At 59.9% G+C, this 16,388-nt stretch overlaps 2 protein-coding genes across 2 annotated transcripts; both read right to left on the reverse strand.

Moving 5' to 3' along the window:
* Positions 1–1,275: 1,275 nt before the first annotated feature.
* ZBTB17 (zinc finger and BTB domain containing 17) lies at positions 1,276–13,159 on the reverse strand. The gene is made up of 17 exons (XM_032131784.1): positions 13,043–13,159; positions 11,666–11,764; positions 11,094–11,205; positions 9,184–9,390; positions 8,834–9,022; positions 8,409–8,570; positions 8,214–8,330; positions 7,594–7,832; positions 7,360–7,502; positions 6,583–6,883; positions 6,162–6,249; positions 5,576–5,692; positions 5,374–5,494; positions 5,100–5,230; positions 4,806–5,021; positions 3,933–4,022; positions 1,276–1,656 (listed from the first exon to the last, which is right to left on the reverse strand). The coding sequence occupies exons 2-17, from the start codon at positions 11,669–11,671 to the stop codon at positions 1,382–1,384; spliced, it is 2,514 nt and encodes an 837-aa protein (XP_031987675.1). The 5' UTR covers positions 11,672–11,764; positions 13,043–13,159; the 3' UTR covers positions 1,276–1,381.
* A 1,873-nt stretch (positions 13,160–15,032) lies between these two features.
* Positions 15,033–16,259, reverse strand: HSPB7 (heat shock protein family B (small) member 7). Its single transcript, XM_032131819.1, has 3 exons — positions 15,979–16,259; positions 15,759–15,892; positions 15,033–15,535 (listed from the first exon to the last, which is right to left on the reverse strand). Exons 1-3 carry the CDS (start codon positions 16,031–16,033, stop codon positions 15,350–15,352), a joined length of 375 nt encoding a protein of 124 aa, XP_031987710.1. The 5' UTR covers positions 16,034–16,259; the 3' UTR covers positions 15,033–15,349.
* Between the last annotated feature and the right edge of the window lie 129 nt (positions 16,260–16,388).

Genomic DNA, 16,388 nt, shown 5'->3' on the forward strand with positions numbered 1-16,388 from the left:
GACAAAAAGTGCATTTTTGGGGCATTTATGCTCATGGGTGAAGGAAATGTGTCCATCTGTCCAGCTGCACGTACAGTGTCCGTCTGGCTGGCTGCATGTGCAATGTCTGTGTGTCCAGTTGGACGTACAATGTCCAACTGTCCATCCGGATGTGCAACTGTCCAGCTGTGCAATGGTCCCTCTGGCTGTGAATGTAACCAGCCATGTGTCCATCCATAGAGCTGTCCAGGTGTCCAGCTGGACACGTCCCTGCGTGTGTCTGCATGTCCAACCATCCCTGTGTCCATCCATCTGTCCATCCATCCATCTGTCCATTCATCCAGCTGAACGTCCAACCATCCACAGCCCTGTCCATGTGTCCAGCTGGACAGCACAGCCTGTCCTGGATCCTCCAACCCCCCCAGGCTGGGGAACAGCGATGAGGACAGCTGGACACATGGATGGTGGCACAGGTGGGCACATGGGTGGACACAGCATGTCCAGGTGTCCAACTAGACATCAAACTGTGTGTCCGGCCCGATGGTCACCTGTCTATGTGTCTCTACCACTGTCCAACCATCCATGGAGCTTTCCATGTGTCCAGCTGGACCTGCAGCCATCTGTGTGTCCATCTCTCCTGGCTGGACATGCCCCTGTCGCTGTGTCCATGTGTGTCCTCCTTGCCTCCCTGCCCTGGGGAGCTGGGGGGACTCTGAGGGGACAAAGCAGGGGATGAGTGTCCAGCTGGACACACGGACAGGGGCACATTTTGGGGGTCCTGCAGCCCCCCAGCTCCAGCAGTGGGGGGGGACAAGGCCAGAGCCATCAGTGCCCTCCCAGGTTCGCCCACAGCCGGTGGGAGACAGGGACAGGGACAGACAGGGATGGACACGCAGCCCACGGGACCCCCAGCCCCCCTTCCCAGCTGCAGGGCCTGGGGGTCCCTCGTGGGTGTGCCCCGGGTGGGGCAGGACAGGCTCCCACCCCCCACCTCCAGCCAGCAGCACCTTTTGTTCTGTTTTAACCCCAAAACACGGGCAGCTCCCCTCTGTCCACCCCTCCCTCAGTGGGGGGGGCAGTGGGTGAGGGTCTTCCTGGGCCCAAAAATCCCCATCCGCTGCTCTGGGTGCGGCTGAAAACCTTAAAGCACATTTTTTTCCCCTTTATCATCTCATTTATCCCCCCTTTGTCACCTCACACTCTCATCAGTGACTGGAGTACTTCGATCCCCCCCACCGCCCCAAAACACCCCCTGGGGGATCCACAGCGCGTCCCCCCCTCCCCGAGCACCAACCCTTACAAAATACTGCAATTTATTCCATCTCTTTCCTTCCAGAAATACACTTTTTACACCATTTCCGAGCTGTCTCTTAAATAAAGGCTGGGCCGGGGCGGGGCGGGGTCACTCGGGGGGCGGCCCCTCGGCCGGGGGGGCCGGGGCGGCGGCCGGGGCCGGCTCGGCGGGGCCGTCGCGGGGCCGGAACAGGAGCTCCCCGGCGGGGATGACCTGCTCTGCCGGCCAGCCCGCGGCCCCGTAGGGCTGGTAAAAGTCCGGCTCGGCCTGGAACATGACGAGCGCCTGGGCCGTGTGGATGCGCACGTGCTGCGCCAGGCTGCTGGCGTCCAGGAACTTCTCCCCGCAGGAGTCGCAGGCGTAAAGGATCTGCGTGTTGGGGTCTGCGGGAGAGAAACACACACCCAAAAATGGGGGAGGCGCTGGAGGCGAGCTGCGGGCCCGCGCCGGTATTCCCAGTATTCCCGGAGGTGCTGGGGGGTGGGATGGGAGGAGCCAGCCCGGTATTCCCGGTATTCCCGGTAGTGCTGGGGGGTGGGATGGGAGGAGCCAGCCCGGTATTCCCAAAGGCACTGGGAGGGTGGGATGGGAGGAGCCAGCCCGGTATTCCCGGAGGTGCTGGGGGTGGGATGGGAGGAGCCAGCCCGGTATTCCCGGTATTCCCGGTAGTGCTGGGGGGTGGGATGGGAGGAGCCAGCCCGGTATTCCCAAAGGCACTGGGAGGGTGGGATGGGAGGGGCCAGCCCGGTATTCCCGGTATTCCCAGAGGCGCTGGGGAGGTGGGATGGGAGGAGCCAGCCCGGTATTCCCGGTATTCCCAGAGGCGCTGGAGGGGGTGGGATGAGAGGAGCCAGCCCGGTATTCCCGGTATTCCCGGTATTCCCGGAGGCGCTGGGGAGGTGGGATGGGAGGAGCCAGCCCGGTATTCCCAGAGGCACTGGGAGGGTGGGATGGGAGGGGCCAGCCCGGTATTCCCGGTATTCCCAGAGGCGCTGGGGAGGTGGGATGGGAGGAGCCAGCCCGGTATTCCCGGTATTCCCAGAGGCGCTGGGGGGGGGTGGGATGGGAGGAGCCAGCCCGGTATTCCCGGTATTCCCAGAGGCACTGGGAGGGTGGGATGGGAGGAGCCAGCCCGGTATTCCCGGTGGTGCTGGGGGTGGGATGGGAGGAGCCAGCCCGGTATTCCCGGTATTCCCGGAGGCGCTGGGGGGGTGGGATGGGAGGAGCCAGCCCGGTATTCCCGGTATTCCCGGAGGTGCTGGGGGTGGGATGGGAGCAGCCAGCCCGGTATTCCCAGAGGCACTGGGAGGGTGGGATGGGAGGGGCCAGCCCGGTATTCCCGGTATTCCCAGAGGCGCTGGGGAGGTGGGATGGGAGGAGCCAGCCCGGTATTCCCGGTATTCCCAGAGGCGCTGGGGGGGGTGGGATGGGAGGAGCCAGCCCGGTATTCCCAAAGGCACTGGGAGGGTGGGATGGGAGGAGCCAGCCCGGTATTCCCGGTATTCCCGGCGGTGCTGGGGGTGGGATGGGAGGAGCCAGCCCGGTATTCCCGGTATTCCCGGAGGCGCTGGGGGGGTGGGATGGGAGGAGCCAGCCCGGTATTCCCGGTATTCCCGGAGGCGCTGGGGGGGTGGGATGGGAGCAGCCAGCCCGGTATTCCCGGTATTCCCGGAGGTGCTGGGGGTGGGATGGGAGCAGCCAGCCCGGTATTCCCGGTATTCCCAGAGGCGCTGGGGGGGGTGGGATGGGAGGAGCCAGCCCGGTATTCCCAAAGGCACTGGGAGGGTGGGATGGGAGGAGCCAGCCCGGTATTCCCGGTATTCCCGGAGGCGCTGGGGGGGTGGGATGGGAGCAGCCAGCCCGGTATTCCCGGTATTCCCGGAGGCGCTGGGGGGGTGGGATGGGAGGAGCCAGCCCGGTATTCCCGGTATTCCCGGAGGCGCCGGGGGGGTGGGATGGGAGGAGCCAGCCCGGTATTCCCGGAGGCGCTGGGGGGGTGGGATGGGAGCAGCCAGCCCGGTATTCCCGGTATTCCCGGAGGTGCTGGGGGTGGGATGGGAGCAGCCAGCCCAGTATTCCCGGTATTCCCGGAGGTGCTGGGGGTGGGATGGGAGCAGCCAGCCCAGTATTCCCGGTATTCCCGGAGGTGCTGGGGGTGGGATGGGAGCAGCCAGCCCGGTATTCCCGGAGGCGCTGGGGGGGTGGGATGGGAGCAGCCAGCCCGGTATTCCCGGTATTCCCGGAGGTGCTGGGGGTGGGATGGGAGCAGCCAGCCCGGTATTCCCGGTATTCCCGGAGGTGCTGGGGGTGGGATGGGAGCAGCCAGCCCAGTATTCCCGGTATTCCCGGAGGTGCTGGGGGTGGGATGGGAGCAGCCAGCCCGGTATTCCCGGAGGCGCTGGGGGGGTGGGATGGGAGCAGCCAGCCCGGTATTCCCGGTATTCCCGGAGGTGCTGGGGGTGGGATGGGAGGAGCCAGCCCGGTGTTCCCGGTATTCCCGGCGGTGCTGGGGGTGGGATGGGAGGAGCCAGCCCGGTATTCCCGGTATTCCCGGAGGCGCTGGGGGGGTGGGATGGGAGCAGCCAGCCTGGTATTCCCGGTATTCCCGGAGGTGCTGGGGGTGGGATGGGAGGAGCCAGCCCGGTATTCCCGGTCTCACCTGCTTCCTGCACCTGCTTCACCGCTTTGGTGATCTCGGCTTTAAGTGCTTCGGTCTCGTCCGCCGTCACCGCGGCCGCCACGGGCACCACTGCGGGGACAAGGGGGCACGGGGACATTTGGGGAGGACAGGGACATTGGGGGGGCCAGCTGGGCAGGAATTCTGCCCCAAACCATGGATCCTGCCCAGAGCCGAGGCTGGGAGCAGCTCCAGTGGGATGTGAGGCTGCCCAGACTCGGGTGCTGCACCCTTGGATGAACCCGCAGTGCCTTTGGAGGGCTCCAGGACCTGCACCCCATGGAAAAGCCCCAAACTGCCCCCCATAAATCAATCTCCCTTTTGGGGTGACTCTTGGGCCCCTCAAACTGCACCTCATGGATAAACCTCCCTTCCAGGGCAGCCCCAAGACACCCAAGCTGCTCCCCAGGGATAAATCTCCCCTCTGGAAGGGCTCCTGGGACCCTAGGCTGCCCCCCATGGAAAAATCTCATTTTTGGGGTGTCTCTTGGAACCACAAGCTGCTCCTTGGAGACCCACCCCCCTTTTAGGACAGTCCTGCGATGCCCAAGCTCCATCCCATGGATAAGTTTCCCTTTTAGGGTGGCTCCTGGGACCTCCAGGCTGCACCCCATGGATAAACCTCCCTTTCAGGACACTGCTAAGACCCCCAAGCTGCATTCCCATGGGTGTGTTTCCCTTTTGGGACGACTCCTGAGACCCCTAAGCTGCACCCCCATAAATGAATCTCCCTCTGGGAACAACTCTGGGACCAGCCAGCTGCACCCCGATGCTAAATTTCCCTTCTGGCTGGCTCCCAAGCTGCTCCTCATGGATGAACTCCCTTTGGGAACACCCGGGGGCCCCCCAGCTCACCCGTGAGCTGTGTGACAGCGGTGGCAGCCAGCGCCTCGGTGGCCAGTGTCACCATGTCATCGGATGCCACTGTGACGATGTTGACCTCGTCGCCCTCCTCGGGCTCCAGGATCTTGATGCCGGCCTTGCCCTGGTGCACGGTCTTCACGTGCGAGCGCAGGTTGTCCACGCGGTTGAAGCCGCGCCCGCACTTGTCACACAGGAACGGCTTCTCCCCTGGCAAGAGGACAGGGAATGAGGGGCGGGTCAGGGGGCGATGCCCAGGGGCGGGGGAGGATTTTGGGAGGCACCCACCGGTGTGGATGATGATGTGCTTGGACAGGTCACCCACGTTGACGAAGGCTTTGTTGCAGACGGTGCATTTGTGGGGCCGGATGTTGTCGTGGTGGCGGATGTGGTTGGCCAGCTGGCTCGACTGGACGAACCTTTGGGGATGACACCACGGTCACCACAGTCTGTGGTAACACCCTGGCACCTCCACCCAGCTGCAGAGGGCGAGTGGAGGTGCCCCCTGGTATTCCAACACCACAGAAGTGCCCCTCCTGAAATTCCCAAGGGGAATCCTCACCTCTTCCCACAGCGCTCGCACACGTAGGGCTTCTCCCCGGTGTGCTGGCGCACATGGGCGATGAGAGAGCTCGCCTGGGTGAAGGCTTTCCCGCAGATCAAGCACTGGCACGGCTTCTCTCCTGGGGAAAACACAGGGAGAGGGTGGGTAGGGAGCACGGGGGGAAGGAGAACCCCTCGGGGAGGCGGGAGCGGATCCGTACCGGTGTGGATGCGGACGTGGCGCTGGAGCGCGCCCGGGTCGGCGAACTGGCGCTGGCAGTGCACGCACACGTACGGCTTCTCCCCGCTGTGGATCCGCAGGTGCCGCTTCAGGTTACCTGGGAGCAGGGCAGGCTGAAGGACACCGGAGCCTCCTCCCCCTTTTCCTCCTTCCCAGCGCCCCAGAAGCTCCCTCAGGAAAGCCTGTTGCTACTCAGGGAGCAGGGACTGCACAGGGATCAAGGGAAGTCACGTGGACCTTGCCTGCGATCGGGCAATAACGTGGAAGGGGGGACAAGCACCCAGTGTTTGAGGGGATCAAGGGACTCCACTGGGATCATCCCAACCCCCTGGCTCTGCAGCAGGTTGGGAGAAGATGGGAGGAGAGGTCTCCATCTCCAAAATTTGCATGAGGAGCTCCTTTCCAGGGTGTGGCTCCCTGGGGAAAACCAGGGATTCGTGCAGCACAACCATGGCACTGTAAACCCGGGATGAAATCCTTCCTCTGGCTCTGATCCAGCCCCAGAACACTCCCTGCCCCTGCCAAACCATCCAACCCCCATCACTTAGCCCCCATCCCCATGTTACCTGAGGTGGTGAACTGCTTCCCGCATTCCCGGCACTTCAGGGGCCCATCTGCGATGTGGATCTTCAGGTGAGCCTTCAAATTCCCCACCTGGGGATGGAGAACGGGATGGAGAGAGCCCCAAACCACCCCATCTCCCTTCGGAGCAACCCCAATCCCCATGGATCCCTTCTGGAGTGGCCTCTGGGACCCCCAAGCTCCTCCTCATGGATAAACCACCCTCTCCAAACTCCAAGACCCCCGAACTGCATCCCACGGATAATCCACCCTTTCAAGCCCGCTCTGGGACCCCCAACTACACCTCATGGATACACCACCACCCCAGGACAGCTCTGGGAGCTCCGAACTGCACCCCATGGACAAACCTCCCTTCCAGGACCGCTCTGGCCCAGCTCCCGCTCTTTTCCCCACTCCCCGCCGCACCTGGTTGAACTTCTTGTCGCAGTGGGGACACTTGTGCTCCTTGTCGGTGTCGTGCGTCTCCAGGTGGCGCATCTTGGAGGTGGGGTCGGAGAAGGAGCGCCCGCAGTAGTCGCACTGGTAGGGCTTCTCGCCGCTGTGCACCAGCTGGTGCCGCTTCAGGTTGCCCGAGGTGGTGAAGAGCTTCCCGCAGTCCTCGCAGCGGTACCGGGCCTCGCCCGTGTGCCGCTTCTTGTGCAGGTTCAGGAGGCTGATGAGTCGGTAGCTCTTCCCGCACTCCTCGCAGCCGTATGGCTTCAGCGGGCTGGGATGAGGTGGGAATGTCACAGCCAGCGCTGGTGTCTCCCTGCCCCAGTCTGAGCGTCACCCCCCAGCCAGACCCACAGGAATCACAGAATGGCTGGGGTTGGGAGGGACCTTCAAGCTCATCCTGTTCCACCACACCCCACCTGCCACTTAGACCAGCTTGCTCCAAGCCCCCCATCCAACCCCGAACCCTTCCAGGGATGGGGAGTCCATGAAACAACACAAAAGGCAAGAACAATTTGGACAACGCTCTCAGACCCAGGACGGGATTCTGATGGTGTCTGTGCAGGGCCAGGAGCTGGGCTCGATCCTTGTGGGTCCCTTCCAACTCAGGATTATTGTGACTCTGTGACACGGGCAGAAAGACAAATCTCCTCCCGGATATCCCAACACACCAGTGGATTTCCAAAGGATTCAACCATTCCCAGCAAACCCCACGTTTTTCAGGCACTTCTCCCTGGTTCCACCACGTACCTGTGCGTCTTCTCGTGGGCCTTGCAGGCGGCCGGGTCGGAGAAGGCCTTGTTGCACTCCCTGCAGGAGAAGGGCTTCTCTCCGGTGTGGATACGGATGTGCCGCTTGAAGTTCCCGGTGTGGGTGAACTCCTTCCCGCAGTCCTAGGGATGTAGGGATGGAGGGATGGGCACTGTCACCCCCGGTGTCTTCGAGGCACCCGGAGATGCTGCCCAGGAGCCCAGATGGCCTCACCTCGCACTTGTGTGTGACGGAGCCGTAGGCCTTGGACTCGGTGCGGTCGCTGTAGGTGCCGGAGCGCAGCAGGCGCGGCTCCCCCGAGTTCTCCTGCCCGGAATCTGTGCTTCCCGACTCATTATCCTCAGCGTTCTCCCCGTTTTCCAGCTGGGCTGGCTCCTCCTCAGGGATTTTACCCTCATCTTCCTCCTCCACTATCATCTCCCCCTCTTCCTCCTTCCTTTCCGGCTTCATCTCTGCAGGATGGTAGAAAATGGGGATGCTCAGGTTTGTGAGCAGCAGCAGAGGCACAAAATCCACCTGTATTCCCTAACCTAAGGAGACTGGGATTAGGCGTCCCCTGTCCCCAGGGAAATCACAGAAACATTTGAGTTGGAAGGGAGGTGAAAGCTCATCCATCGTCACCTTTGCCTGGAATCACTTTGAATTTGCAGGTGATTAGCCCTAAATTCCAAAACCCTGTGCAGGCAGAAGAGAATTTCCCAATTCTCCTCACTATGCTCCATGAAAACTGCTCCCAGAGGATCTGTGCCTCACAAAACTCACACAATTAATTCCACAGAAAATGCAGGATCAAGCTCTGCCCAGCTTTGTCCCAGCCCTGCTCGCCAACACACCTCCTGTCCCGGCGGTGTCCGAGGCCGCGGGGCTGCCGCTGCCCACTGCGCTCTCCGACGGCTGCGGGAGCCCAGGAATGTCGGCCTTGGGATCCTCCTGGATGGCAGCGTCTGTCCCTGTGAGCACCGGAGTGTCAGGACAGGGTGTGCTGGGGGTGACAGCAGGATCCAGGGTGTCACCTCTTGGTGGCTCACCTTCCAGGCCAGCCGGCTGCTCCGCAGGCGCCTCGGGCTGTGCCGTGGCCTCCGGCTGCTCCTCCTTCCCCTCGGCATTGGGAACAGCTGCTTTGTCTTTGTCAGGCTCCCCCGGAGCCTCTGCCACCGATGTCTTGTCATCGGCCGTCACCTTGTCGGCCCCTGCGAGGGAAGAGGCAAAGCCATCCAGCAGCTGCTGCTACCAGAAGGATTCCCAAATCCCACAAAATTCAGGGAAGCAGCGATTTTTCAACTGCTGGTGGTGCCCAAGGGGATCAAACCCCATTCAGGCGCACCAGATGTACCCAGGAAATGGGTTTGGAAGGTAGCCAAGGAGCATAAGTGGATAAATCTTGGACTGGATGAAGCCTAAGTGGGTAAATCTTGACTTTCCCTGGGTGAGGGAAAGCCAGGATGGTACGTACCAATCTCAGGGGGATGCTGGCTCATCCCAGGGGGATTTTCTGGGGGCACAGAGAGGGATTTGAGTGCGTTGCAAGCACTGACGATCTCCTGCATCTGCAGGAAACCTGCCACGGCCAGCACGTCCTCCACGTTGTCGGGGCTCAAGCTCAGCTTAGCCGTGTACATGAACTCCAGAACCTGGCCCAGGCCTGCAGGGGAGGTGACACAACCACAAATGAGCCCTCGCCCCTCACTCTTTCATTTTGAAACGCTCAAAATAACAAGCTGAAGAGCCTCCCTTGAAGCCTGGGCAAGGAATTGTGTTGTTTAAGGAGCTGGGAGGGATCCTGGATAAAACCTGCAGGCCTACCTGCGGCGTTGCTGATGTCCAGGTGCACCACGTCCTTCTGGTCCACGAAGAGCATGCGGAAGTAGTCGCTGCAGGCGGCCAGCACGGCCTTGTGGGCCTTGAAGTCGATGCCGTCCACCACGAAGGTGCAGTCGCAGAGCAGCCCCAGCTGCCGCTGCTGGTTCAGCTGCTCCAGCACTTGTTGGCTGTGCTGCGGGAAATCCATGGCTGTGGGGAGGGAAAAAACCCGGGATGGGGGGTGAGGTGGGTGGTGAAACCACTGAAGGGGTCGTGGAGGAAGAGAGATCACAAAACACAACCTGACTGTCCTCGTGGTTAAAAAAATGGCCCAAAAAGGTGAATTTCAGCTCCTCTCCTGGCTAAATCCAACCCTGAACCCTCTCCTAGAACAGCCACGACTCCAGCACAGGGCTGGAAGGAGTTGATGGAACAGCCACGATGGTTTTTAGCCATGATGGTTTTTAGCCACTCTGACAGCATTTAGAACACAGCTATTGCTCCTCAGCTGGTCCAAGCAGCGAGCAGGAACCTTGTCACCTCTGCAGACACAAGTCCTTCCTCTGTGTCACGGCTCCTGCCAAGGCCACAGCATGGAAGTGTTCAGCCAAACCTTCCAGCTCCTGCTCGTTCCAGCTGCCCATGTCACAATACTGAGGAATTTCTGTATTTTTTTGTGTGTTTGGAGAGGGTTCTCCATGCTCAGAGCACAGCTTTGCCTGAGGAATGCTGCAAATCACTGGAAACATGGCAAAACCCCAATTTTCCAGCAGGTCCTTGTCAGCAAAGTGCCACACTGTGGATTTTCTCCTGAGCTGCATCCGTAGGGTGGATGAAAGGTTTTCACTTGGCTTTGTCTCCCAACAATGATTCCCGTGCTGAAGGGATTGTTTCAAGGGATCAGCAAGGAGGGAGGAGAAAGGAAGCAGGAACTATCCAGTTATTGTTCAAGCAGGAAGTCCCCAGAGCTCTGGACGCTGAAGCAGGAAGGTTATGGCTGGGGAAACACTCCTGGATTCCATTCTCAGTGTCTCGGAACATTTCCAGCCCATGGAAGTTGTTTTTCCACTTCACCAACTCTTAAATCAGGAGCTTCCAGTCAGGAAAAAGTGAGAGGTTTGGATCCACAACACCAGGCACTTCCAGTTCCTGTCCCTTCCTCTGCATCAGTGGTCAGAGGGAGCCTCCTCCTGTCAGCTGTGGGTGCCAGCAGCACTCGGGGAAAGATCTTCCTCCCAAGGATTCATTCAGCTTCCAAAGTCATTCCCAGTGTGGATGAGAGGCCACAACCTCTCTGACAGCATCAGATTGTGCACAGAGAGAGGAAGTTCTACTCCATTTTGTCGTTGCAATGAACTCCCTGCCCTGGCTTTCCCCCAGCTCTCCAAACTCCCCCAGTCCCAAAATACATCCCCGACAGCCAGGAAAAATACTGCATAGCACGGCCCGGTGTGGTTTGCAAAGCTCTGGAAAAAAGGGGGAGCATTTTCCCAGCAGGATAAACAAGGCTGTGTTCCATGCTCAGAGAGCTCTGCGCAGCAGGACCTGAGGAATCATGACAGTTTGATGCACTAAAAGGGTATTTTTGGGAATTTGTGGGAGGCACTTTGCATCTGAACGATGATTTTTAACGTTCCAGGATTGGACTTGTCTCAGCTTTGCTCCCCAGGTTTGAGAAGGGAGTAAAAATCCAGGAAACTCAACTCCTCCCCAGAAACTTCCTATTTTCTGTAGTCTCCTCCGTAACGCCGTGTTCCGGCTCCCTCGGAAGCACAGCAGGGACAGGCTTGGAGGAGCTCTCTACACCCGCACCCAGCAGCCAATGTCACCTTTATCCACTAAAATCCCTGACTCCAAGGTTTAAAAATCCCAAACACCCGGACCCAGCCCCCAGGACTGGTGCCTGAGCTCACCCCTGTGCTGCGAGGAGCGGAGATATCCAGAGGATTGAGGGCCAGAGGGTTGTGTCTCCCCTCCAGAGGTTTCCCCTTTCCAGGTGTTCAGGTCAGTCTCTACGCTGCCATCCTGGGAAAAATGGGATGAAAAACTCCATTTTAAACCTCCAGTTTTGGGTGCTGAAGGCACCAAGGTACAAAATTGCCAATGCAGGACCGGGCACCTCCTGATTTCCCCTCGGGAGAGACGATTCCTCTCCCGACCTCTCTCCGACGCGGCTGTTTAGTCTCTCATTATCCAATTAAGCATGGAAAAGTTCATTATGAGCCCACCCACGCCCACCACACAGATAAATACAGCAGCTGCAGTCCCAGGGAGCTTCCCACGCGAGCTCTGTTAAGCGCTCTTGCTAATTAGCGACATCACCTCTCCCTTTCCCTGCCACATGAACATCTACCTATTAAAAACCCCCAAACCTCACTAAATTGGAAAAAAAACAGTGATTTAAACATCGCTTTTCAAGGCTGTCACCACCCAGCCATCCATGCTGGGAAGATGAAAGGGGAGAGGGGGGTTGTTTCCTACCCACCGTCATCTCCCTCCTCGTGCGTCAGCTCGGGGAACAACACGGCCCCAACCCTCGCTGCCTCTGCCCGGAGGGGTCTGTCCTCATTTCCAGGGATGGATCCTGCAACGTTTTCCATGAAAAAAAATGAAGTTTAGAGCTGATCTGAGTGGAGCACCTCCACATAATAATAGCTACCATGGAATAGGGAAGGGCTGCGGCGCTTGTGGTCGGAAGCGGAAGGTGAGCTACGAGAGGGGAAATAATCACAAAGAGGATAAAATGGGATGAAAAGGAAATAAAATGAGAAAGACACGAGGAGAGGGACATTCTGGACGCCCCACAGGGAACGGACATCCTGAAGACCCCTTGGTTATTTGGATTTCAGGCTTAGGGATGTCCTGGTGCTGCTCTGGACACCGAGACATCACCTGAGCCTGAGATCTGCCCCGAAATCCCTTCTGTGTCTGCAGCGCCCAGGGATGACAAACCCTTGTCTCCTCGGGGAAAAACAACCTTTGGAATGCTGGCTGAGGGCTGGAATCCCGGGAGAAGCCTCTGATGCAGAAACGAAACTAAGGAAACGCGGCTGCTCCGGGAAATGTGTCACCCGCGCCCGCCCGCAGAGGGCACGGACAGCCAGGAGGGACTGTCACCTCGCCAGAAACGCCAGAACAAGGGAAAAATCCGTGTTTTCCTTGCGGCTTTCCCCGTCCCTGAGGTGCGGGGATGTGTCTGGCGCTGGCTCAGGGCTCTGACCCCCATCCCCGCCCTCGGGAGGATCTTTCGGCGGCCTGAGGGGACGGTGATCCCCCACGCCCGGGGGACACCGGGCTTCGTGCACGGCCTCGCCCGAGTCACCTCACGGCTGGGGGGGTCACACAGCGGACACTTGGGGAGGGGGTGCAGCCAAAAGCCCCCCCCCCCGCCCTCAGGACAGGCAGGAGCCTCTCGTTTCTCTCACGACAACCACGAGCCCTCTGCTCCCCTCATGACATCCAGAAGCCCCTCCATTCCCCTCACGACAGCCCCCCACTCCCCCACCAACCCCCATTCCCCTCACGACAACCAGGAGACCCCCCGCTCCCCTCACAGCAGCCAAACAAACCCTGACAATAGCTAGCAGCCCCCCCCCCCCCCCCGGTCGCGACAACCCCCGTTCCCCTCACAACAGCCGGCAGCCTCCATTTCCCAGGGCCCGCCAGCAGGACCGCCCCCCTCCTCCCCCTCGCAGCCTGCCCTCAAAGAACCGGCGGCCGCGCACCGGGGTGACCCCCAAACCGGCTCCGTTACCCCACAGCCAGCGAGCCGGGCCGCAGACCCCTCCCCTCCCAGCGCCCGTGTTCCACTCAGCCCTCTCCCTAGCCCCTCCAGCGCTCTCCCGGGCCCCCCATGCCGCACCTGCCATGCCGGGCCCGGCGGGGCCTCACCCGCAGCCCGCGGCCCTCACCGTGACACCGACCAGACAAAGGGCGCCGCCATCTGGCGCGGGCGGAAGCGGCGTCGCCCTGGCCCGCCCAGCGGCGGCAGCGTCACTGCGCATGCGCGGCAGGGGCCGGTCACCTTCCCGCCCCTTCCCGCCTCAGAGGCGCCGCCATGACAGTGGGGGGGCGCGGTGCTGAGGGGCCGTGAGGGGCCGTGAGGGACAGAGCGGAGCTCTGAGGGTCGAAGGTTCTGGTGCGGCCGCCACCGCCGTGTTCATCGCTAACCACGTCCCCCGTCGCCATATCACCCCTATTTCAGCACCCCCGAGGTGGTGATTCCACCACTGTCCCAGTGCCTGACCGCCCCCTGCATGAAGGAATCTTCCCTATATCTAACATAAATCTCCCTGCCGCAACGTGATGCTGTTCCTCTTTTCCTGTCACTTGTTCCCTTGGCTCCACCCTTCTGTCAGGGAGAAGGTTCCCGGTTATTGGAAATAATACACTTTTCCTAAGTAATTTTTAATCAGTTGTTTTAATTAATTGTAAGCAGCACTCACTTTTGGCCAGCACTAGTTAAGTTTCTCCACAGACTCTCGTTGCTCAGATCATTAAATCACCAAAACTGTAAGTTTGTTAAAACTAACCCTGACAAGCTTCAATAAAGCCAAAGGCATTTGAAAATTGGATATCTGGGATCTTAAATGTACGGCCCTTCAAGGACGTTGGAGTAACCAGAAAATACAGAGGACATTAAGGCCTGGAAAGCTGGAGATTCCCCATCTGAGAAGAAGATAATAAAATTACTACAGAAATCAATGACCGATAGAAGACAGAATGCTAAATAATAAAGAGAATTATGTGACTTAAAACCCATGAACATTAATTTGTTTGCTGAAAATGTATAAATAAGTGAAAAAGTTTTGTATCGGGCTACAACGGTGCCCTTGATCCCCTCGTCCAGATCATTGATAAAGGCTTTAAACATGCCCAAAAAACCTGTTTTTTCCCCATCTTTCCTTCCACAAACGAGCTGCTGTGGGGTGCGTTTGGGGCTGGGCTGAGCCGGCCTTTCACCCACTCCACATCTCCCCTGTCCAAAAGCGATTTGGGCAGAAATAGGGCGTTTTTCCCCATTTTCTTCCTCCTGTCTCTGCACCGCCCTGGGCGAGGGCCACTAGATGGCAACCAGTGACCGGCGGTGGCTGCCGGGGTGGCATTTTGGGACGGAGCGGCCGCGTCCCATCGCCGGGGCTCGACGGCCGCGCACCGCCGCTCCCCTCCCCGGAGCTCCCCGAGCCTTTACTGCCACCAACAACTTTATTCATCACTTTTAACCTCTTTTTTTTCTCCCTGCCACCGGGAGTCCCCTGAGTGACAGCCAAAGCAGCCGGCGGCCGTGCCTGGGACGCTGCCAGGTGTGTTAATGCCAGTCACGAGTGGGTCGGGGATGGACGGGATCGGGCTGCCCTGGAGCGGGAGCAGCAACACGAGCCGGGCGCTGTGTGTAGCCATAAACAGGCGCTGGCCCCGAGCAGGCGCCTCGGTGTTGTTGGTACACACAGGGAGAGACGGAGTCAGGCCCTTCTTTCCGGGAGGTTTTGGGGGGCTCCCCCCCAAAATAAACCCTTGGGTTTGGGGCCGCCATCCCGGCTCGTGCCGGCCTTGGGGCATCCCGAGGGCGGTGGGTGAGGGTGGGCGAGGGGAGGAGAGGAGGGTTTGGTGCCCTTCCAGGTGGGTCGGCAGCCGAACAGCTGAGGGAATGGCTCAGAAATAGAGCTTCGGGGAAGAAATGAGTCACCCCGGGCTGGAAATAAACAGGGCAGCGGGCGCCCGAGCAGCTCCTGGTCCGGGTTTTTGTCGGGATGGCAGAATATCGCTTACGGAGACACCCCTCGGGTCTGATCCCACACCCCTTTTTGAGTGTAAAGCATCAAGGAAACATCAAAAAACGGAGAAGGCGGCAGTCAGACGTTCTCAATAATTTATCCCAAGCTCTATATACAAAGACAAGCTCTGGCGGAGGGCTAGGAAGGGAACCTGGCTCCCGGCAGGACTCTTGGCACGCTGGATCTTCCCCCTCAACACGCGCCAGCTAAAAATTGCTGGAGCTGGGACTCCCCTCCGGAGTTTCTCCGGTGGGTGCCGGGACGCATTCGGCACAGGTCTGACCCCACGGTGGAGGGAGCGTTCCCATTCCCTACCCCACGTCCCACCTCCTTCCCAAATCACCCAAATAATTAGCGAGGGAGGGGAGAGGGGAGGAAAGGAGCCTCCCGACCCCTCAGATCTTGATCTCAGTCCGGAAGGTTTGCTGGACGTGCTCGGAGTGCTTGGCCGGCCGGCGCTGAGCCCGGATGGTCAACATCCCGTTGTCCCCCAGCGAGGACGACACGGACGTGGGGTCCACGTCTTCAGGCAGCTGGCACTTGTGGGTGAAGGTGTTCATGACGGTGCCGTCCGTGGCCCTCTGGGGAGAAAAAAATGGGTGAAAAGGGGCGATTTTGGGGTGCAAGTGGAATGGGGACTCATCATTCCCTACGGTCACCATTAACTAATGAATTAAACCCCGATGGGGTTGTGGCCGCAGCTGTTCGGCAATTGGGTGGGAGCTGGATGGTCTCCGCATCCCCCGGTGAGGATTTTGGGGTCCCCCGCTTTGGGGACGAGCAGGGAAGGGAGGGAGCACCCACCTTCTCGGCGTGCACCTCGATCTGGTTGTTGGAGGTGGTGACGATGATGTCCTCGGGCGCGAAGTCGCTGACGTCCACCGTGAACTGATAGGTGTTCCCCAGGGTCTTCACCACGCCCGTGTTACCGGGGCGAGCTGCCGGACAGGGTTTGGGGGGGTCACAGCCACGGCTTGCTGCGGATCCCCCCCCAGATGCCTCCTGAGTGCCCCCCCAAACTCACCTGGGAACCCCAAGGTCTCCCCGTGGGGCCGGACAAAGCTCCCGAAAAGCTCCATGGTGCCGGCGGGCGAGGATTTCACCTTCACCCGCTGCTTGCCCCCACCTGCGACCCCCAGCTCCCGCCGGGGGAAAGAGCGGAACCTCCTTCCTCGTTCTCCTCCCGGCGAAGGCGACGCCGGATCGGTTATTTCGGGATATTTCGACTTGACGAGCTTTTTAAAGCCTCGTTAAGGCTCCCGGCCGCCTGCCAGACCTCTCGTAAAACCGGCTAAATTTAGGTCTTGCGCCGGAGACGGTGGAAATTTTTCCCCTCTCCGTCCCCCCCCCAACTCAACGCCATGGAATGCGATGCCTATTATTAAGGAATAATCATGATAATTAATTAAAATACTTATTAAATCCTCCCCGCCG

The sequence above is a fragment of the Corvus moneduloides genome, chromosome 22 (assembly GCF_009650955.1).
Source record: "Corvus moneduloides isolate bCorMon1 chromosome 22, bCorMon1.pri, whole genome shotgun sequence".
Taxonomy (NCBI): Eukaryota; Metazoa; Chordata; class Aves; order Passeriformes; family Corvidae; genus Corvus; species Corvus moneduloides.